Source organism: Thamnophis sirtalis, unplaced genomic scaffold (assembly GCF_051295495.1).
Source record: "Thamnophis sirtalis isolate CommonGarterSnake01/CBP01778 unplaced genomic scaffold, rThaSir2_p1.2 scaffold_11, whole genome shotgun sequence".
Lineage (NCBI taxonomy): Eukaryota > Metazoa > Chordata > Lepidosauria > Squamata > Natricidae > Thamnophis > Thamnophis sirtalis.
This window is the reverse complement of record NW_028261391.1, coordinates 57,852,397-57,872,364: the sequence shown is the minus strand read 5'-3', so window position 1 is coordinate 57,872,364 and position 19,968 is coordinate 57,852,397. Positions and strand designations below refer to the sequence as shown.

The window sequence follows — 19,968 nt, the reverse complement described above, 5'->3', positions numbered from 1 at the left end:
CAGTTTATCTTGCAAAAATCTCAATGTTTTTCAAGTATCTATCCTTTACATCTTAGTTTTGTTTAAGCTTCTTATTCAGCCCCATCACAAGAGTTTAATTAATTTAAGGATAGTAAATAACCTTGGCCCTCAGCATTTTTATACTTAAAATTCAATAGCACTTTCTTAGTTATACTGTACTGAATATGCAATGATACATAATATAAAAGAGAGGGGGGGGGAATATTAAATACAACTTGTTACATTATAAAAGAGTGTTTTTACCTTATATATTCTGGATCGGTCTGAAGTTTTTCAGAAATTGTTATTTTTTCTAATTCTAAGCCGTTTGTGATAGATTTAGTTTCTGCTAAATTTTTTTCAAAATCTAGAAAGAAATGACACTGTTTAGAATAAACTAGTAAGCATTTATACTAGACAATTAAAAAAATACAGTAAACTCAATAGATTTGTTCCTTAAACAGCTCCAGCCCAAAGATCAAAACATACCAAAACATACCAACATTCTCTGATTTTATTTGCAGTTAAACCAGATTAGGAGCAAGGTTTGATCTGAAATCCTGGTCATTTATGCATTCAGGAGTGAATGCAGACTCCTGAATATCAAGCATAGAAGGGAAGGATCTGGGTACAGGAACAGTTTGCAGCTTCTCTGTTGGCTACAAATGACCCCACCTGCCTAGATTGACAACACACATAGATAAAAGCAGGGAGCAGTTGGTAACAGGCATGGGAATGTTCCTTAGGTGCTTAGAATGGGTAGAGAAAACATCCCGGGCGGCAGGGCTTTAAAGTGGAGGCAGGGCCCCGGTGGCAGGACTTTAAAGTCCTGGCGCCGCGTCCATCAGAGCGGGTCCCGGTCCCACTCTATGGCGGACGCGGCGCCGGGGCTTCGGCGGGGCTTTTGCGCTTGCCTCACCGGCCATGAAGCCTCACCGCACATCACTGCTGTCAATTGTTAACTAGGTTGAAGTTCCTGGGAGACTGAGATGTATGCAATACACCCCAGTGGGAGGAACCTGTGAGCTCATTTGCTTTTATCTTTTCCATTCACAATATACCAATAGTAACAAGTCTTAGTATTTGTATAAAGCATAGCCAATGATGAGGTTTTCTGAAATTTATGGTTCAGCCAGTTGAACTGGCATTGGTAGATTCCACTTATGCACTGTAATATTGAGTAACATGAATCAATAGTTTGAACTAAAAATAGAAGATAAGCTTTAAAATAGGAAACTCAGGAGATAGTGTTTAAATACAATATACTTAATTTATCAGGTTAAAGTTAAATTAGGATGTGATTAATGTTACAAAACTAATAAATACAACACAATATATGTCAAATATGTTGATAATAAAGAATGAAATACATTTAACAATATGAGAATAGAACTTATTTTGTGGGTTTTGTTACAGTAACTTTCTGAAATAATGAGAAGCTATACTTCATTAAAAAAAAAAGAATCCTCTTTTTGACAATAAAATTTGCTAAAACTGCCAAAAAGTACAGGATAAGTTTGTTCTTTTATTTGTTTATTTATATTTTACTATGTAGTCATTTTAAAGTAATTGAATATATGGTATTTTCTGCTTTCTCATAAAATGTCTTCCGGTGAGGATAAATTTCAAACAGTATTTCTCAAATCATGCTTCAACATTAAATCAGCTGAACATCAGGTAAGCAATATACCTCTAAGTTTCCTCTGGAGAGTAGATAAATCCTGCTTTAATTCATTCTTCTGTAGATGAAATATTTTTAATTGAATTGTTTCATGCTCCATTGATTCTATTTCTAAGAAAGTAATAATTTTCAAGTTGGAAATCTATTAACAATGTAATTTTTATTACAAAACTCTATGGCATGCCCTTTCTAAATATTTTGAAATAGAACTATATAAAGAAACTAATAAAATCCAGTTCTGCAAGAAATTATATATGGTATACTTCTGCATTTAATAATCACATATAGATTTCCTGCTAGCAGATATATGTATTTTAACTATTGCACATAGAATTACATCTTATTCTATGTGTATTTTTATTTATAGTTATGTTGTCCATTTATATTAGAAAGTATAATATTAATTTGAAAAATAAGTGACTAATTTGAACCTAAATGTGAACAAAAATAAAATATTTATGATGAACAACAAAGCGGTAAGTGTTCAAAAGTTGTTCTCCCAAATAAGAGAAAAGTAATAGAAGAAAAACACTATATACAATTTGCTTAGTAGCAATGATGCACCGCAGATGCTGTTTTAGTTAATAGTGTTTTTGAGAACTCACAGCACAGTTTGAATCTTGTGAAATACTAGTTTAACTACTGCTGCTTCTCATTGGTTCATTTTAAAATTCACATTTTCCTCATACAAGAGCTTGCAATTATACAGATTTATTTGACTAATTACCTTCATATAAAAATGATATGAAAATTAATGTCTGCTTAAGTTTGTCATTTGATGGATACATTAGGTAGTAGCATACTGTTGACCACACTACCTGTGAAATTAAACTTGCTAACTATTGCCTGAATAGTTGCCTCTATTCACTTTGCCTTCAGAAAGTATTATTTTTAATACAAATTTTATACTTATTTTAGTAACTGTGTGAGTTTAATGTGATTTTCTTTTGTATTTTTGCTGTATGTGTTTCTAGCACAATAATGTTTCTTATCCCAAAGGGCATAGTATGGTATTCTATTCTATTCTATTCTATTAGTACTTATTGATCAAAGCAGTATTTAGCATGTGGTTTCCAATGCAGATTCCTAAATTTCCTGCATTTCATGATATTATTGAAGAAAGCATTTCTCAGTTACAAGTAGACTTCCAGTAGCAGAAGGAATGGTTTCATGCCAAAATCTGTAATTTTTCTCCTATTCCAACTTTTTTTAAAAAGTATGTTGCATTTTTCCACATTTATTATTTAATTGTTACTTTTCAGAGCAGGTAGCAATAGCAATAGCAGTAGACTTATATACCGCTTCATAGGCCTTTCAGGCCTCTCTAAGCGGTTTACAGAGAGTCAGCATATTGCCCCCAACAATCTGGGTCCTCATTTTACCCACCTCGGAAGGATGGAAGGCTGAGTCAACCCTGAGCCGGTGAGATTTGAACCGCTGACCTGCTGATCTAGCAGTAGCCTGCAGTGCTGCATTTAACCACTGCGCCACCTTGGTAACTGATATTTCTTTTCTTTGGGGAACAAAAACATTTTTGTGCTTTTGATTTTCTATTGAAATAACTCTACAATCTAAAGTCTTTATCAAACTATCAGTCTGTAACACTACAGATGCCACAAGAGAAAAAAAATCCCAGTGTAGCCGTTCTTAGGTGCCACATATCCTCAATGGACTGCTAGGCCATTCTGCTGCTAGATCTACTGATCTTCTTTGTCTGCCACTACTGCAGTTATCCTATGACTAATATTGTGTGATGTAGCTACCATCCTTGTCATGATTAATACTCTGTGCTCACAAGAAGGCCATGAAAGAATGTCTGCGATGCTATCCTAAAAAAACAATCAATTTTACATGAAAAATGGTCAACTTGACTGCTACCTGTGCTAATTACAATTCACACTGACTCTAACTCTAGACCAGGGCTGTCAAACTCCCGGCCTGCAAGCTGGATGAGTCACAGACACCCACGCCTGGTTTAGCAGAGGGGGGAGAAAGGCCCCATATGTCACATGACGCCATGAGTTTCAAATCTCTACACGCTCTACACTTTGAGATTTAGAAATATTTAAAAAAATACTTGTTACATACAGCTATTATTATTTTCATATTCTAGTATTTACTAAGGATGCAGTAGGATACAATAGCAAAAGGAAGGTTGGAAGATAAATAACAATAACTTAAATCTAGTCTCTAGTATATCTTACATAAATATAATAGTGTGTTGAAATCCACAGTTAAAGTTATCTGCAGCAGATAGGAAGCTTCACTATAATGTACTATTTTTCACTTTAATCTAATGGTTATATTAAATAAAAAAAGTAAAGTCTGGAAAAATATGAATTTAATTTGCCAGAGAGTTTTAGTACAAACATTTATATTCTACAGTAATCTAAGATAAAATGTTTAAACTGAAAACCTACCTTTTCTCAGAAGACTTTCCTTCTGATCTAGTTCACCAATTTCAGCCTGAGCTCTTTTTTTAATTACAAGTTCCCGATTTAATATTAACCCATATTCATTGTTGAAATTTTTAATTTCCTTCAAAAATGTTTCATCTTCTTCAGCAATTTTTGTCTTTAGATTTTTCTTATTATGTTATAAAATGTAAAAAGTGTGAATGGAAAAAATAATCTTAAATTACTTTTTAAATATACATTTTAATATATAGAAAATATTGGGAGATATGTCAAAATACTATAATACCCACTATACTGATCTTCGAATAGAAAACAAATATAAGAGTATGTTAGTGCCTCAGTCCGTCCCTGGAGGAAACGGCTTCTCCAGGGCGGCACCTGGGCACAACAATATCACGTGGGGTCACCCACGAAGCTAATCCTAGAAAGAACTTGAGGGCACGATCTCTCTGGGTGAATGACAACTTTATTATGTAGCGAAGCTGAATATATAAACTTTCATACGCAAATGAGGTTTTCAAACATTGCAAATGTCATTGGTTACAAATTATGCATCTGGACCAATAATAGAATTGATAACTGCGCGCTTCCTAAGTTTCACGTGTGTGCCCTAGTTTAGCTGTTTTCCAAGCAAGTACAAAACAAGCAAATTCTACAGGTATCAAGAACAATTTGTGGTCGGCTACATCCGTCCTGTGCGGCTAGATGTGCAGACTTTGCAAGTCCTATCTAGCTACCTGTTTAAACCATTTCCTATAGAAAATTTTGCTGCTAGTTACGGCCTAGCAAAAAGGCCTGCTAACAGACAATGAAGGCATGAAAGAAAAGACATTCTCAGAGCATAGCAACAAGAGTATGCATTATAAGAGCATAATAAAAATATTCATCTTACATTTGTACACTATGGAAATTTCCCATTTGGTTATGAATATGGGAAAAATCACTTCTTTATGATGCATGGCCTAAATTGCATTTTCTCATAAATAATCTCAACTGATTTCAGTAAAATTTATTTCAAAGTATATTTCCTTATGAGGAATATATTTTATGTTTATTAATATTACAAGAATAATAGCAACCACATTCACTGAAAAATGCCAGCATGGAAATGGTAAAAAAAATAAGTACCATTATGTCCTTAATTGAAAACAGAATTAACTGCCTTTCTCTTAAAACACTACATCCTTTTAAGCCATTTGAACCAAGAACTTAAATTCCTTAAGAATGACATAAAGTTTTTTTGCCTTGAGTTCCCTCACAGACTCATAGATACTACTTATCTGTCTACCTGCTTAGCTTAGGTAAGCAATACTAGCAATTTATTCGTTACTAATAATAATATGATTGTGTTAAATAGTACATTTTTATTTTTTTATTTGTGGAAATAAATTATCATAATTAGTTATAAAAATCAATTATCTTAACATAGGCTAAGAACCCATTACTCGTTGCCTCATTAGAACCCCAAACCTTTGGGCTAAGTGTAATTCTAAAAAGGTTGGACACTACATATTTAAAATGCTACCATTGGAAACATACATATGCTTCAAGATTAGTGTTCTTCTGACTTAGAAGATCAGCTTTCTGTTTTTCTAAACTCTCTTTCCGTTTCTTGAAAAGTTCCAAGTTAAAGAGCTTTTCAGATAGCAACTGAGCCTATAAAAAGAAAAAAAACATATAGGTTGTGAAATTAAAAACAAGTGGTATTTTTGTTATGGTTTGTTGTTAGACAGATGTTACACATATGGTAATCTTTGTAAGATTTTAAAAACAAATATAAATACATTTTAAAAAATTGTATTATCTCTTAAGTATTTTAAAATATGTAGAAGTCCTGCATTTAGACAACCTTTCTATTTCAGAAGAATTTGGAGATGCAGATCCAAGTTTTGTCTTTCAAAATTCTAGCTGCCAAACTTTCTCTTTCTCTGGTTCAGTTTTCTTTACATTTGAGACCGCTGGATTCCAAATGCCTTGGCAATAGCTCACTGTCATGGAGAAACAGAGCATTTCATTTCCCAATCAGGACTCACTGTTAGTGAAGGACCTTTTCTCTTTGGTCATTATAGAACTGGGACATGCTGGTCAAGGAGTGACTACATTTATATTGGATTATACTGGTGAGATCAGCTGTATCCTAAACAACTTACACAATATATTCTTGAGAGCAGCATTTTTGAAAAGAAAGTACTGAACCTTGAAAGGTGAAATGCTATAATTCAAAGTTATAATTACATGCTACCTAGTTTTTCACAAGAACATACCAAAAACGTATACTTCCTTGATCAAAAGCAGTTCAGCTACATGAGCTTTTTTCCCTCTGTATTTCTCTATATATTTATAATATTTTGAATGCATGAAAATTAGAAATAAAATTTGTAGAGCAATCTGGAAATGGTATTTAGAATGGAACTGCAGTCGACCTAATACACACTGCATTAGAAGAGATATTTTGAATTTTTTCACTATTCCAAAACTGATAAGTGGTGACAATTATAATGGTGAACTGAATTTATTTCAACCAGCAGAGGTAATGCATATTGGCTTTTCCAGGATATTGAATGCATGCAACAGATTTTTGAAAAATAAATTGAGCCAAATATATAAGTTAATGTTCATTGACCTTTCTGTAATTAATTATGTGAGTTTAAAGTTATAATTGGTTTAGGAATGCTTTTCTAGTTTTCCTCATTTGTAATTCATAGAGATTGTTTCCCCACTTTCACCAACCTTCTATATCTGCCATAGTAACCAAAACCGTAAATCAGAATGAGTCAATAGCAAATTAGTGATGTATACATGGAATTATGATTGTCATAAATTATTTTATAAGCAGCAATCGAATGAATGTCATTGCCTGACAAATTTTGCAGAAAGGACAATGGGTTTCCTCTTCTGTGACCTTGGTTTATGGTTAAATGAGAGGTCATAAAAAATTCAAGAATGTTCAAGAACATTCAAACACATTCTTTTGATAATCTCTGTGGATTTCTGTATATTCGTATTATAGCTTCCTAACTTATTTATAGTCTTTAGCATTAAACAAAAAAGACACAATATTTTTTAAAAATGTGATATAGCTGGACAGTCTTCTAACTGAAAGCGTTAGATTGCTTTTAAATAGCTTAGCAACTGAATGGGCAGTTATAGAGGACCCAGATTGTTGGGGGCAATATGCTGATTCTGTAAACTGCATAGAGAGGCCTGTAAAAGCACTGTGAAGCGGTATATAAGTCTTAAGTGCTATTGCTATTACTATGGGTTTTATATCTATTTGATCTGCTTACAATATGCTGTTGAAATGAAATTACAGAGATGGAAAATTCTGAATCCTGCCTCAGACTAACCTTAAAAAAAATAGTCCCTAGAGTACCTGCATTTGGAATCTCTCCTAATTTTTTTTCAAGGTGGTCTGAAAGGACCTGGAAAAATGGTCTGCCCATTTTTATGAAGTTTTGATTAATTTTATAAAAAACCCTCCAATGAAAGCAAATGCAATCAAAACAAATTTCTAAACTTGCAAGGAACTGAAGTGAGAAAAATGTTGGAGTCTTCTAAAGCTTATTTCTTCTTTAAGAATTCCTGAAAGTTTTTTCTGAACAGGCTTGAGAGCACTTCTTACAATTCCTTGAATGATACCTGAAATAAATCATAGTTTACCCTATCCTCTTCTAGAATAGTTGCAAGGATTAGATCAAAAAATTGTGTTTTATTCACATATTAGTTATTGCCAAAGCATAATTAATAGATAATATTTTCCATTATTTGGTTCATTTTTGTCATCAGACATTATGACCTAACTTGATGTCCACATTTAACCACTATCAAGAAACATAACAAAACTTAATACCGATAAATACCAAAGATAAGAAAATTTTCCTTCCTTCCTTCCTTCCTTCCTTCCTTCCTTCCTTCCTTCCTTCCTTCCTTCCTTCCTTCCTTCCTTCCTTCCTCCCTCCCTCCCTCCCTCTCTCCCTTCCTTTCCTCCTTCCCGCCTGCTTGCCTTTAGTAGTGGGTTCCTACCAGTTCAGCGGCCTGGGTTGCTGGAACTGGCAGCAACCCAGGCCGGCCACTCCTCTGAACCGGTTCTCCGGGTGGCGCCTATGGCGCTACTATCTTGTTTTTGAATTCTGTGTAAATTTATTTGCACTGTGTATGTGCGCACACGCACACATGAGTGAACCGGCAGTAGTGCCTGCCGGAACTCACACCTACCTACCTACCTACCTACCTACCTACCTTCCTTCCTTCCTTCCTTCCTTCCTTCCTCCCTCCCTCCCTCCCTCCCTCCCTCCTTCCTTCCTTCCATTTGTATCTTCTACGCCTTTGCAATAATCCTGTTTAACACTGCTAATACTATAAAAAAGCCATGCTCTGTATGCTAACACATATGGATCATGATAAATTCCATCTATTTTTTAATATAAATTTTGATATATAACAAAAAGAAAACAGTAAAAGTTATCAAAAGTTAAAACATTAGTTTAAAAAATCCATTGCTCTTACTTCAATTTCCAATTTTTGTTTTTCTTCACCAAGTTGCTGTGTAATTTCATTAGCTTTTTCGTGATTTTTGCTTATCTCCTGTTTAACTGCAATACAAAACGTACACTAATACACTGAATGTATTCAGAAACAAACGTTCTTTTTTCATAGACATGAAATAGTTATAAAAAATCTCAAAGATATTTGATCAATACACATTTTATGGAGGCAAATACATTATGAGTACCACTGTGAATAAGTCAGCATTAATCAGTTTTAGGAAAAAATAACAACCTTTTTTTTTAACTCAATAGGCTGTCCTACATTTGAATAAATTGAATCCAGAGAATAAAAACCTTCAATAATTCTGGTGAGCCAGAAATCTTCAAAGGCAATACATTCATTCTCTCCCTCTCTCTCTCCCTCCCTCTCCCCCCCCTCCCACCCACACATACCATTTTTCCAGTTCTCCAAAATCAGTTCCAAATCCCTGCAGAAAGGAAATAAACACTCTACCATCTGGCAATTGAACAATACAAAGCATTGTTAGGATATCGTAATTCTTCATGATTGCTGTAATGTTCTTTTATTCAATTACTTAGTCTCAAAGGGACATTTAAAGTTACCATGTGCCATTTTTTTTAAAAAAAACCACAACCACATTCATGGTTTTGAAACAACAGGGAAAGTTTGAACAGGAAAACTTGGACAAAATAAGCACTAATAATAACAACAATAACAACAACCAGGGTAGCAACAAAAAATGGGGCTTCTTAACAATCGGGTGAAGCAATCTGTGGCCCTTCCACGTATTAGCTTCTCTGCATTCGTATCACAGGTCAGGCTGAAAGCAGCAAGCCTGCTTTATGTACTTAGGCCTCCCTTCTTATAAAGATCCCTGTGTAGTATCTGTGTCTGAATCTTAATTAAATAAGGGTAGGCCCTGACCTTGATGCATCAGACACCTCTTTTCTTCAGCTTTCTGTTCTACAAGGAAGATTTGCTGGAACAAGGAGTCTAGGTTCATTTTGAGATTTCTCAGTATGAGGAGAGGAAAAGAGTAATTGATCTGCTGTGTTTTAGCTACCGAGCTACAATGTAAGAAGCCTTTTCCACAGAGGTCATACAGAGAAATCTGGACAAAACCATATCAGATGTGTGGTGCCTGACTTTAATTTGCTCTGAGTAATAAACAAAGTCTGTCATCTATTAAACTAGCATAGGACAGAAGGGTAATTAACTCTGGTTATGTAATGTGCTATGGACTGGTAACTTTTTATGATGGGTGAGGTTTTAAATTTTCTCTCTCACCTTCAGTTTGAAATGGTATCTCCCACTTGCTCAGTCTCTCACAAGATGGTTTATTTGTTTAATTCACTTCTGTGGGTGCCCAATTCATGCCAAATAATTCTGAATGGCAACAACATGTGACAAAAAGTATACAAAAGTGTACTACATTCACCAAGAGGGAATAATACAACATTAAAATGGTGACTCAAACAGCAGCAACACTACCATCCCATTGGGGCTCTGACGTATCAGGGCCCAAAGGCCTGGAGGAAGAGCCAGGTTTAAAGTCAGAGTCGGAGCCATTTATGGATAAGGATTACCTCCCAAAGACCTATTAGATCCCACAGACTAGGCCTCCTCCGAATTCCATCCGCCGGCCAATGCTGGCCAATGCTGATTGCCGACCACCCGGAGGAGGGCCTTCTCTGTGGCTGCTCCAGCCCTCTGGAACGACCTCCCCGTGGAGATCCGGACCTTCACCACCCTTCAGGCTTTCCGCAAAGCCGTTAAAACCTGGCTGTTCCGACAGGCCTGGGGCTGATGAGTTCCCATCCCCACTCGAATTGTGTGGCTGTTGATTGCTTTTAAATTGTTTCCGTATTTTGTTTGTTTGTCTTTTGCTTTTTGTCTGTATTACCCCCTCCCCTTTGATTTGTTAGCCGCCCTGAGTCCCTCCGGGAATAGGGCGGCATACAAGTTTAATAAACCTTGAACCTTGAAGGAGGAAGGTCATTTTATATGACCCAGTAATCACCAAGAAGGCTTGTCTTCTGAGTCTCACAAGACAGTCTCTTTTCAGGGAAGGAGTATCCCTTCACAGTGTGTGGCACCCTAGGGAAAATGCCATTGTATGAGGACTCGGATCTATGCCATGTAGAGTTTTAAAGGTGATAATCAGTACTCTGAACTGCACCCAGAAACCAATTGGGAATGAATGCAGCTTGCAAAGTAGTGGTGTCAAACGGCCCTTGGGAGAAGTGCCCATAGTTCCTTGCAGGGTTTCATTCTGGATCCGCTCTAGCTTCCTGATGTTCCTTAAAACCAACTCCATGTAAAGTGTATTGCACCTGAGATATGACTGGGAAGTGAGGTGACTGTGAACAGGTCCCCCCCCCAATCCACAAATAGGTCAAGTGGCACGTAAGATGAAATGGTGCCACGTCCCCCTCCCCCCCGGCAATGTCAACTACAATTGCTACCTGATTCTCAGAAGACTACCAAATTGCTCATTGAATCTGAGTGGACAATGCTCAGAGTCAAGGATGGGAATCCTCTGATTCTGGGATCCAAGAGGCACTAAATTTACAGCCATATAGTCTTGGCAACCACTAAGCACTATTCTTCCCCATCCTGGCCTCCAGGAGGTAATGGCCTGTGCTTGTTTGATTCACATTAAGACACAGATACTATGCATGGAACTTTATAAGAAGAGAGGTATAAATACAAAGAGCAGGCTTGCTGCTTTAGACTGATTTGTGATATGAATGCAGATAGGCCACTATGTAGAAGTGACACAGACTGCTTCATCTGATTGTAAGAGATCAAAGAAGCCCCAGTCTTTTGTTGTTGCTGTATTATTATTTCTATTGTCAGGACTGAATTTTGACAGCATCCTCAGAATGGCTGGAGTGTACCCTGGTATAGTCATGTAAAAAGGTTAAATACACCCCACTCAACTTTTAACTTTTTAAATATACTGCAGCATATATATATTTGATCTTTAGTACAACAATATTGATAGATAAAGGGTATGTGGACCATCTATATCAGTGGTCCCCTACCTTTCTGGCTTGGTGGCCTGGCGGCAGAGGTGGGTTCCTGCCAGTTCTAACCTCTTCTGTAGAAGAAGTTCCACAAATCTACCGTGCTGTTTAGAACCGTTTCCAGCTCCCCACCCACCCATCCGCACCATGCTTGCCTTGCCCGCCGCTCACTGATTGGTTTGCTCACCAATTGCCCCGCCTGCCTCTAAGAGTCCTATCTAAACCTTAAAGTCTTAAAGCTGTCAAGTTTGAACATCCCTGGGAGTTTTTTTCTAAAGGGGTAGGGATACAAGGGCCTTGTAACATGACAGCCCTAAGACTTGCACACTTCAATGCCAGAGTTGATGAGCCAACATGACTGGAGGAGGAATTCTGGGAGCTGAAGTCCACAAGTCTTAAAGCTGTCAAGTTTGAACACCTCTGGGTTGTTTTTTTCTAAAGGGTTAGTGGTGCAAGGGTCTTGTAACTTGACAGCTTTAAGACTTGCGTGCTTCAAATGCCAGAGTTTCTGAGCCAACATTTTGGCTGCTAAGCAAGAGCGTTGTGAAGTGAGTTTCACCACATTTTACAAGTTGGCCACGCCCACCCAGTCACATGACTGGCAAGCCATGCCCACCCAGTCACATGACTGGCAAGCCACTCCCACCCAGTCACATGGCTGGCAAGCCACTCCCAATTGGTCACATGGCTGGCAAGCCACTCCCACAAAGCAGGCCACACCCACAGAAGAGGTTCTAAAAAATTTTGAAACCCACTACTGCCTGGCTGGGAAGGTGAGGAGATAGTTCCCTGCTAGTGGTAGGGATGCAGCATGAGCGCACGCAGCTCCATTTGTGAGAGCACCAGACATGCATACCAGCCACTCATGCAAGGTGAGCTTCAAGCACAAATGCAAGGCGGCTGCCACTTGCATGACAGAAGCTTCCTGTGCACGCTCTCAATCCACTACTTGCACGGCCAGGTTCCAAACAGTCTGCGGCCTGGCAGTGGGCTGCAGCCTAGATCTGCATTTTGTAGACTTCACACATTATAATTTTTTAAGCTGTAAACAAAATAGATTAGTAACTGATAAAGTTCCTTTCTGACCTTTTATCTTTTCCTATTACTATGTAGATATTAATTTATGAATAAGAATTCTGTTGTTCATTTTTATAAGAATTTATCCAAACTTGCAAATTAGTTTAGTTTAGTTTAGTTTATTTGTCTTGTATGCCGCCCACTCCCGAAGGACTCCGGGCGGCTCACAATAAACAAGGGGAGGGGGATAAATAGACAAAAACAACACTTTAAAATATGCAACATTCACAGTTTCCGTGGGGCTGGATGTTTCACAAGCCCCCCGGCCTGCTGGAGCAGCCAGGACTTGGTGGCTTTGCGGAAGGCCGGGAGGGTAGTAAGGGTCCGGATCTCCACGGGGAGGTCATTCCAGAGGGCTGGAGCTGCAACAGAGAAGGCTCTCCCCCGGGGAGTCGCCAGCCGACATTGGCTGGCAGATGGAATCCGGAGGAGACCTAACCTGTGAGATCTAATCGGTCTATGGGAGGTAATCGGCAGGAGGCGGTCTCTCAGGTACCCAGGTCCGATGCCATGTAGGGCTTTATAGGTAATGACGAGCACCTTGAAGCGGGTCCGGAGACTAATGGGTAGCCAGTGCAGCTCACGGAGGATAGGTGTGACATGGGTGTACCTAGGTGCACCCACAATCGCTCGCGCGGCTGCGTTCTGGACTAACTGAAGTCTTCGAACACTCTTCAAGGGCAGCCCCATGTACGTGTTACAGTAATTGCTTATATATGATCAAAATAATCTATATTTTTAATCAAACATGGAAGCTTAAGACCTTGCAATTAACATTCTAGATTTTAATATCTTTATATTCATGCATGATTGTAGTTTTGGCTTAGAATTACCATATTTTTTTCTGGCAAACTGCTTAAAGATAACAACTAATGCTAGGCACATTCTTCTCACATAGAAATTATAGCTACTGGATTTGATTGAGGGAAAGAAATGTTTTTAAATGTATTTAAAAATAGTAATTCAAATTACTGATTGACAAAGCTGAATAACAGAAAATTCATCTATTCTGAATGCTATAAGAAAATAAAAATGTCAAGCATACATCACAGACCAACAAAGTCAGATAAGAATAAGATGAAAAATAGGAAATATTAAAAATGGAATGTTAAATTTAAAATCAAAGTATTAATCAAAAGAAGAAAAACTAAATTTCCATACATATTACAAATTAAGAGAGTAAGTGAAAACATTTTAAAAAATGTAATTGGAGAAAATAACTTGGGGAAAACAATAGGTTGTTATAAAATTAATTGTCTCACTGAAATAGCAATTACAAGAATTTTGGCAACCTTTCTAAAAATATTTGCCCAAAGACTGCATTTACCACATCAAAAGCCTGTCATTGTAAAACTGATTAAGGTCTGGTCAGTTTCAGGGAGCAGATGCTAGCTGGCATAGGGGTCTAATGTTACATTAATTAATGTTACAGAGCTGTTAACTTGTGATTAGCACTTTTTTAGGGAAATGCAGTGTTGTGATGAAAAAGTATCTTAGTAAAAGAGCTTGTTTAAGCAATCACTCTTTATCTCTTCATGTTTTTCATGGTTTTTTTCACTCTGCCTTTGCCATTCTTTTGTCCTGTTTTTGCCAGTTATCTGTTTTTGAAGTTTTTTTTAATGTATACTAAATAAGCAAACATCAAGCTATGTTTTATGCTAGGGTATTGAATGGCACGTACATTTGTTCTGATCAAGATTTGAGGAGTAACTGAGAATGTAATGCATGCAAACTAATGTGGAAATTATCAGTATTAATTTTCCAACAGGGCAAAGGATATTTGTTATCTAGGAACTTCCAAGTCAAGAGTGTTGGGTAAGTCCTGTTAAATGACTATATTCATATATAATCAGGCATTTTCTGAGATTATGAAAATCAAAGAGAGCATTGAAAAAAAAAGTGATATGAAGCACAATAGCATATGAATTAATTCCTGGTAGAATGTAAGGTTTATTATCACCATAAATAAGATTTATAATAATTATAATGGCTATATATGCAAAATGTCTTAATAAAGGCAGAATGGTAGAAGACTGCCTTCTGTTAGCCAAGTAATGTGTTTAAGAGCACAGTAATATTTAGTTCATTTTGGCTGATGTCAAAAAATAAGCAGGATCATACCTGATTAATACTTAGATATGAAACCATGGGAAATATCAGGACCTTAGCCTATAATGGGAAAACGAAACAACTCATTAGTAAATCACTTCCATTTTGTTGAAAAGAAGACTAAAAGGACAAATCAGTGCAACAGGAGTCCAGTTCAATTCAAAGAAACTGTATTTAAGGCCTAAAAAACCCACCAATTTTAACTTCCCTGCTCTACCTGGTCTTCTTTTGCCATTTATTTTTGTCCCCTAGTTCTTTTGTGAAAGTATCTACACCTCAGGGATTTTATTTCCACATGTATAAAATGCATACGACCTTCAGCTTATTTGAAATTGCTGACTTCATACAATCCATGACCATTAAAAACATACGGCAATTTTTTTCAAGAAGATGTGACTACACATAGTTTGCTAAACAGTATTAACCATTATTGAATAAACAATCATTGCCATGTCACATAAAATATTAACAGATAAGCTATATATTTACAGCAATGGCTGGGGACTCCATAGCACATATTAAATGAAAACCAAAGAAATCACTGATTGTCTAAATGAACTTGATGTACAATATTATGTCCTGTGTCATGGACTCTGCTTACCTTTTGAGTGGTGTACCAGGAGTCTAACTTTGGTTAGATTAGGTTAAAACTTGATTTGGTTTCAGGTACATACATTTAGAGTGATTGAAATGGTTAACTGTCCACCTGTTTGATTAATAATTTTCCCATTCTGTAATATTAACATTATATGCTGATAATTCTTTGAATTCTCTGAGATCACACCTAAGAGTTTACCTCTGCCTTAGTGTAATGTCTGAAATGAGTAATAATTTTAGAAAGTAGCTAAAACAGAGGAAATATTATGCGTCTAGGAACTGTGATGTGCCTTAGTAATAAAATGTCAGCTCTATAAAGATTTATGTCTATTGCAATCCCTGTGACTGATGTGAAATGTCAGTGAGGAACTTGTCTCATTGTGCTTTTCCATATTAAGGAGCTTTTCAGTGATTCAAGATTAGAGAAAATGGAATGGCATAGTTAAGTAGTAAACTGATGTTTCTGGCACTTAAAGAATATATATTTGGTCTCAAAACATTTAACACTTGAGTGGCTTAAGTTCCTCAGAAGCTTGACTAGAAAACAGATTTTTTTACTCTCTCCCTCTCTCTCTCACACACACAAAGACACACAGACACACATTGAAACAATTACATTGGACTGTTTCTTTCACAGATTGTTCTGAAACTGAATAGTAAAAACTGAAGTCCTCTTTTGTTTTCTCTTATAACACTTGTTTTATTTGTTTATTAACTTAAATCTGAATAGAAAGAACAGCTGTAATTATGAAAAGTATTTAACATTTGATTCCCTTTGCCTGTATATTTGTTGAATTGACAATAATTTTCCAAATTAAAATATGATAACCCTATTTAGAGACATTTTAAAAATTAACATAATTCTGATCTCAATTCTTTGTATTGGTTTTTTCCCCTTAAAAAGCATACTTCTGGGGGTATTGTTGACAAGAGGAACTGCTGTGATTATTGTTTAATGTTGTATGGCCCCGGTTATGCACAGTATAGATGTGACTGTATGAAAATGAAAAATGGAAAATAAAACATTTTAACAGAAAAAAAAAGTGATCACATGATCCCAGGGACACTGCAACCAGCACGAATATGAACCCATTGCCAAGCATCTGAATTTTGATGCCACAATGGTCATAAGTTATGAGCATTGAAAGGTCCAGCCCTGACTAGAGCGAATGCGTGTTGCGAATTTTAAATAATTTTTTTATTTTTCTTTTTTCTTTTTTTTTTCTTCACTTTGTAAGCCGCCCAGAGTCCTGCGGGATTGGGCGGCCTATAAATTTAAATTTAATAAATAAAAAACCATACTCTAAATCTTTATATTTGCCTTACATAATATGTAACATGAACTGCTTTTCCAGTAGATTTACATAGGAATATTGGTTGACAAAATGTTGTGGAGCCAACTACTGCATTAATTGTCTCATGGCACAAAGAAGGTTCTATGCCTGTGCACACACACGTGTGTTTGTTGTTGATGCTGAGACAATGCATCAACAACTTGCTCTGAGAACACCTGTCACCATTTTTAAGGTATAAAAGCACAACTGAGTTTCTATGTGATAAGAGAATAGTGAAGGAATAATCTCTTTCCCTATGAGATTGAATATGTCCAGACATTACATGATGCTGAAAGGGGAGTGAAGACAGTGAGGGTGATGAAGAACTGAATAAAAAGCATTTGATGATAGATGTTTTTTGGTATTCAACTCTACCAAATGGGCTTATAAAATTTCAAAAAACAGGTATCAGCAAAGTTTTTAGTAAGAAAAAGGTTATTTGAGAAACTAAGATCAGAAATAATCTTAGAAGGCAGGCAGTTTGTTTCTTGCATAGATTAACTTCTGAGAAAAAGAAGAAATGATGTTTTGCTGAACTCTTACCACCTCTCTTATGGAAAGTAACAGAATGATATTTAATTGTAGAAAAGCATGTGCTTATAGGACAAATTCAAATAAATCTTGTCTTAAATCCCCTCCTATGCGATAGGCATGCATATAAATGTGATTAATATATAAATATTTCTATAACATGATGTTTTTGTAAATTATTATCCAAGCAAAGGGAGCAGTTTTACTTCACTAGTTTGTACTTGGTTTGATTAGAAAAGGATCCTTCAACATGTACAATGGGTAACATTTCCCCAAGATTACCTATAAAAAAGTAGCATTTGTTTCTCAAGAACTTGGATTACTTTTGAATTAATTGAACTCATACTTTGGAAATCATACTGATCTCTGGATTCATATTATCCCGATGGAGACCTATGCTTTAATTCAATTATGGCATTTGCAACATGCAAAATTAACTAAAAATTAGCTGGATTGTTACTTTTTTCTTCAGAAGCTTTTAACAATTACCGTTTTCTTATGTCTTCACTTCCGTTGTTTATTGCTTTGAAAAATAATCATTGGCATATTTTATCATATTCCATGTGTAAGCAAAGCATTAATTTTGAGAAAAATATTGCAGATAAAACAAGCAGGTATTCTTTATCTACTCCTCTGTACAAACATAATAATAAATTTGGCTGGGCCTGAATCCTGCATTTGAATGCCCTGGACTATCTCTTCTGTTTCCTTGTATTACAACCATGGAAATAAATCATATTTTATCTTATCTTGCTACAGGGTTCTTTGTTTTATTTTTTGAGAGGAGGAGGAAATAATAAAAAGAAGGAAATTAGGGTGAACAACAAATGTTATTTTTTCAATCATAACAGTTCTCTAATTTTCATTCAAATATTTGTGCAAAGAAATTGCTTTCCTATAACTTCTTCTTTTTAATAGAATAAACACGAGAATGTATTGGCTTTGCACAAGAAAAGAAAGAAGGAATACTAACATCTAAAATTTGCTGCAATTTTTGAACAAATCTTTATTTTGTTACTGGACCATTTGAAGGTCGAGGCATCATTTTATGAGACATACTAAATGACACAATTAAATAAAGATTTTAATTTTAATTGCTAAAAAACCATCAATAAGCGTATTTATTAAATAATTTATAAGCTATCTTTGTATGTTGTTTTCTTTCGTATGAGCTGTGGTGGTGCAATGATTAGAATGCAGTATTGCAGGCTAATTCTGCCAATTGCCAGCAGTTTGGCAGTTCAAGTTTCACCGGCTCAAGATTGACTCAGCCTTCCATCCTTCTGAGGTTGGCAAAATGAGGACCCAGATTGTTGGGGACAAAATGCTGACTCTGTGAACCACTTAGAGAGGTCTGTAAAGCACTGTGAAGTCTAAGTGCTATTGCTATTGCTATTTTTAATGTATAAACATTTTAATCTAAAACAGAAGCATGAAACAAATCCTAATACGACTATTAAAATAGATTCAAATAATTGCAACAATAATGAATAATTAAAGCAAATGGAAATAGAAGTTAGATTACTTTAATACTGACAGTTATAAAATTAAAATGGCAATACAAAATAAAGTGAAAAAATACATTAGAATTTAAAACAGGTAGGAAAATGAAAATGTTCATTCTTTGGGGACCAAAGAGATAGTAGAATAACTATCAGCCATCTTTTCAAAATAAAATATTGTAAACTATTTCCAAGTTCTACTTCAAAAAATGTGTAAGAATATAAAAATCTTGGCCTTTATGCAGTGTTTACATTTTTTTTTTTGTACACTGCATGTAAATGGCTCTGTTTATATAGCTGATTTTATATTTTATTTTTCGCAACTTAAATAGCATTAACCAGCAAATAGGCTGGCCGTGGCCCTGGCCCTGGCCCTGGCCCTGCTGCCTTCCAGTCTCCCAGCTTATCTTCTTTTGTTGCCCTGAACAGGAGAACAAAGCTGGAAAGCAGGTTAGTGGGGGAGGAGGAATGGGGATTTTGGAGTATCCTTCCCCTGCTACGTCCACAAAGCCACGCCCCGCTCACAAAGCCATGCCCACAGAACCAGTAGTAATTTTTTTTCAATCCTACCACTCCATCCTAACATAGGCAGCCGGCAAGCTCAAATCTCAATTGTAAATTTAAGGGGTTTCATTCTGCAAGACGCATTCTGATTTGTATTTAAACTTTACTATGGGCACACTGAGATGTCTACTTAAACATGAAAACTTTTTTGGCTTTTCCACTATATTGTTTTTTTTTTTTGAAAAACCAAGGCTAGAAGAAAAGGTGCTATAACCTTCGGTCAGATAACTTTAGAGATTGTATAGGTCTGTATTCCGTGAAGATGAAATGCTCTCTAAAATTTATCTATAGTTATCTGGAAGTTTTAAAATTCCATAGTAGGGGTTCTTATATCAGCAAATTACATCTTCAATATCTTCAATACATGGGTTAAACATAAGTCAGTTCATATGTTCTCATGGCCAGAGGAATTATAAAAGTTGTCACTGATAGCCTTACTTATGATGGAAAACTGGGAAAATTAGCAAAGGATACACAGTCATGAGCTTTCTGAACATGAGAACATTTTGGGAGCAGTGTCAACAGTACGGTAGATCTTCAGGGGGGAAAAGCATGAAATAGGCACAAAAAGAAAGGAAAGGAGTGAAAATAGAATGATGTGAAAGATAAACTATAATT

At 36.1% G+C, this 19,968-nt stretch overlaps 1 protein-coding gene across 1 annotated transcript in view; it reads right to left on the bottom strand.

Moving 5' to 3' along the window:
* The window catches only part of CCDC172 (coiled-coil domain containing 172), a 28,561-nt gene extending 18,951 nt beyond the window's left edge, over positions 1 to 9,610 (bottom strand). The window contains exons 1-6 of the mRNA XM_087725012.1: positions 9,532 to 9,610; positions 8,605 to 8,690; positions 5,638 to 5,754; positions 4,102 to 4,267; positions 1,691 to 1,792; positions 265 to 367 (exon numbers count right to left, since the gene is read on the bottom strand). Of these exons, the coding sequence (XP_087581138.1) occupies positions 265 to 367; positions 1,691 to 1,792; positions 4,102 to 4,267; positions 5,638 to 5,754; positions 8,605 to 8,690; positions 9,532 to 9,610 (653 nt within the window). The remainder of the gene's footprint in view (positions 1 to 264; positions 368 to 1,690; positions 1,793 to 4,101; positions 4,268 to 5,637; positions 5,755 to 8,604; positions 8,691 to 9,531) is intronic.
* Positions 9,611 to 19,968: the final 10,358 nt, after the last annotated feature.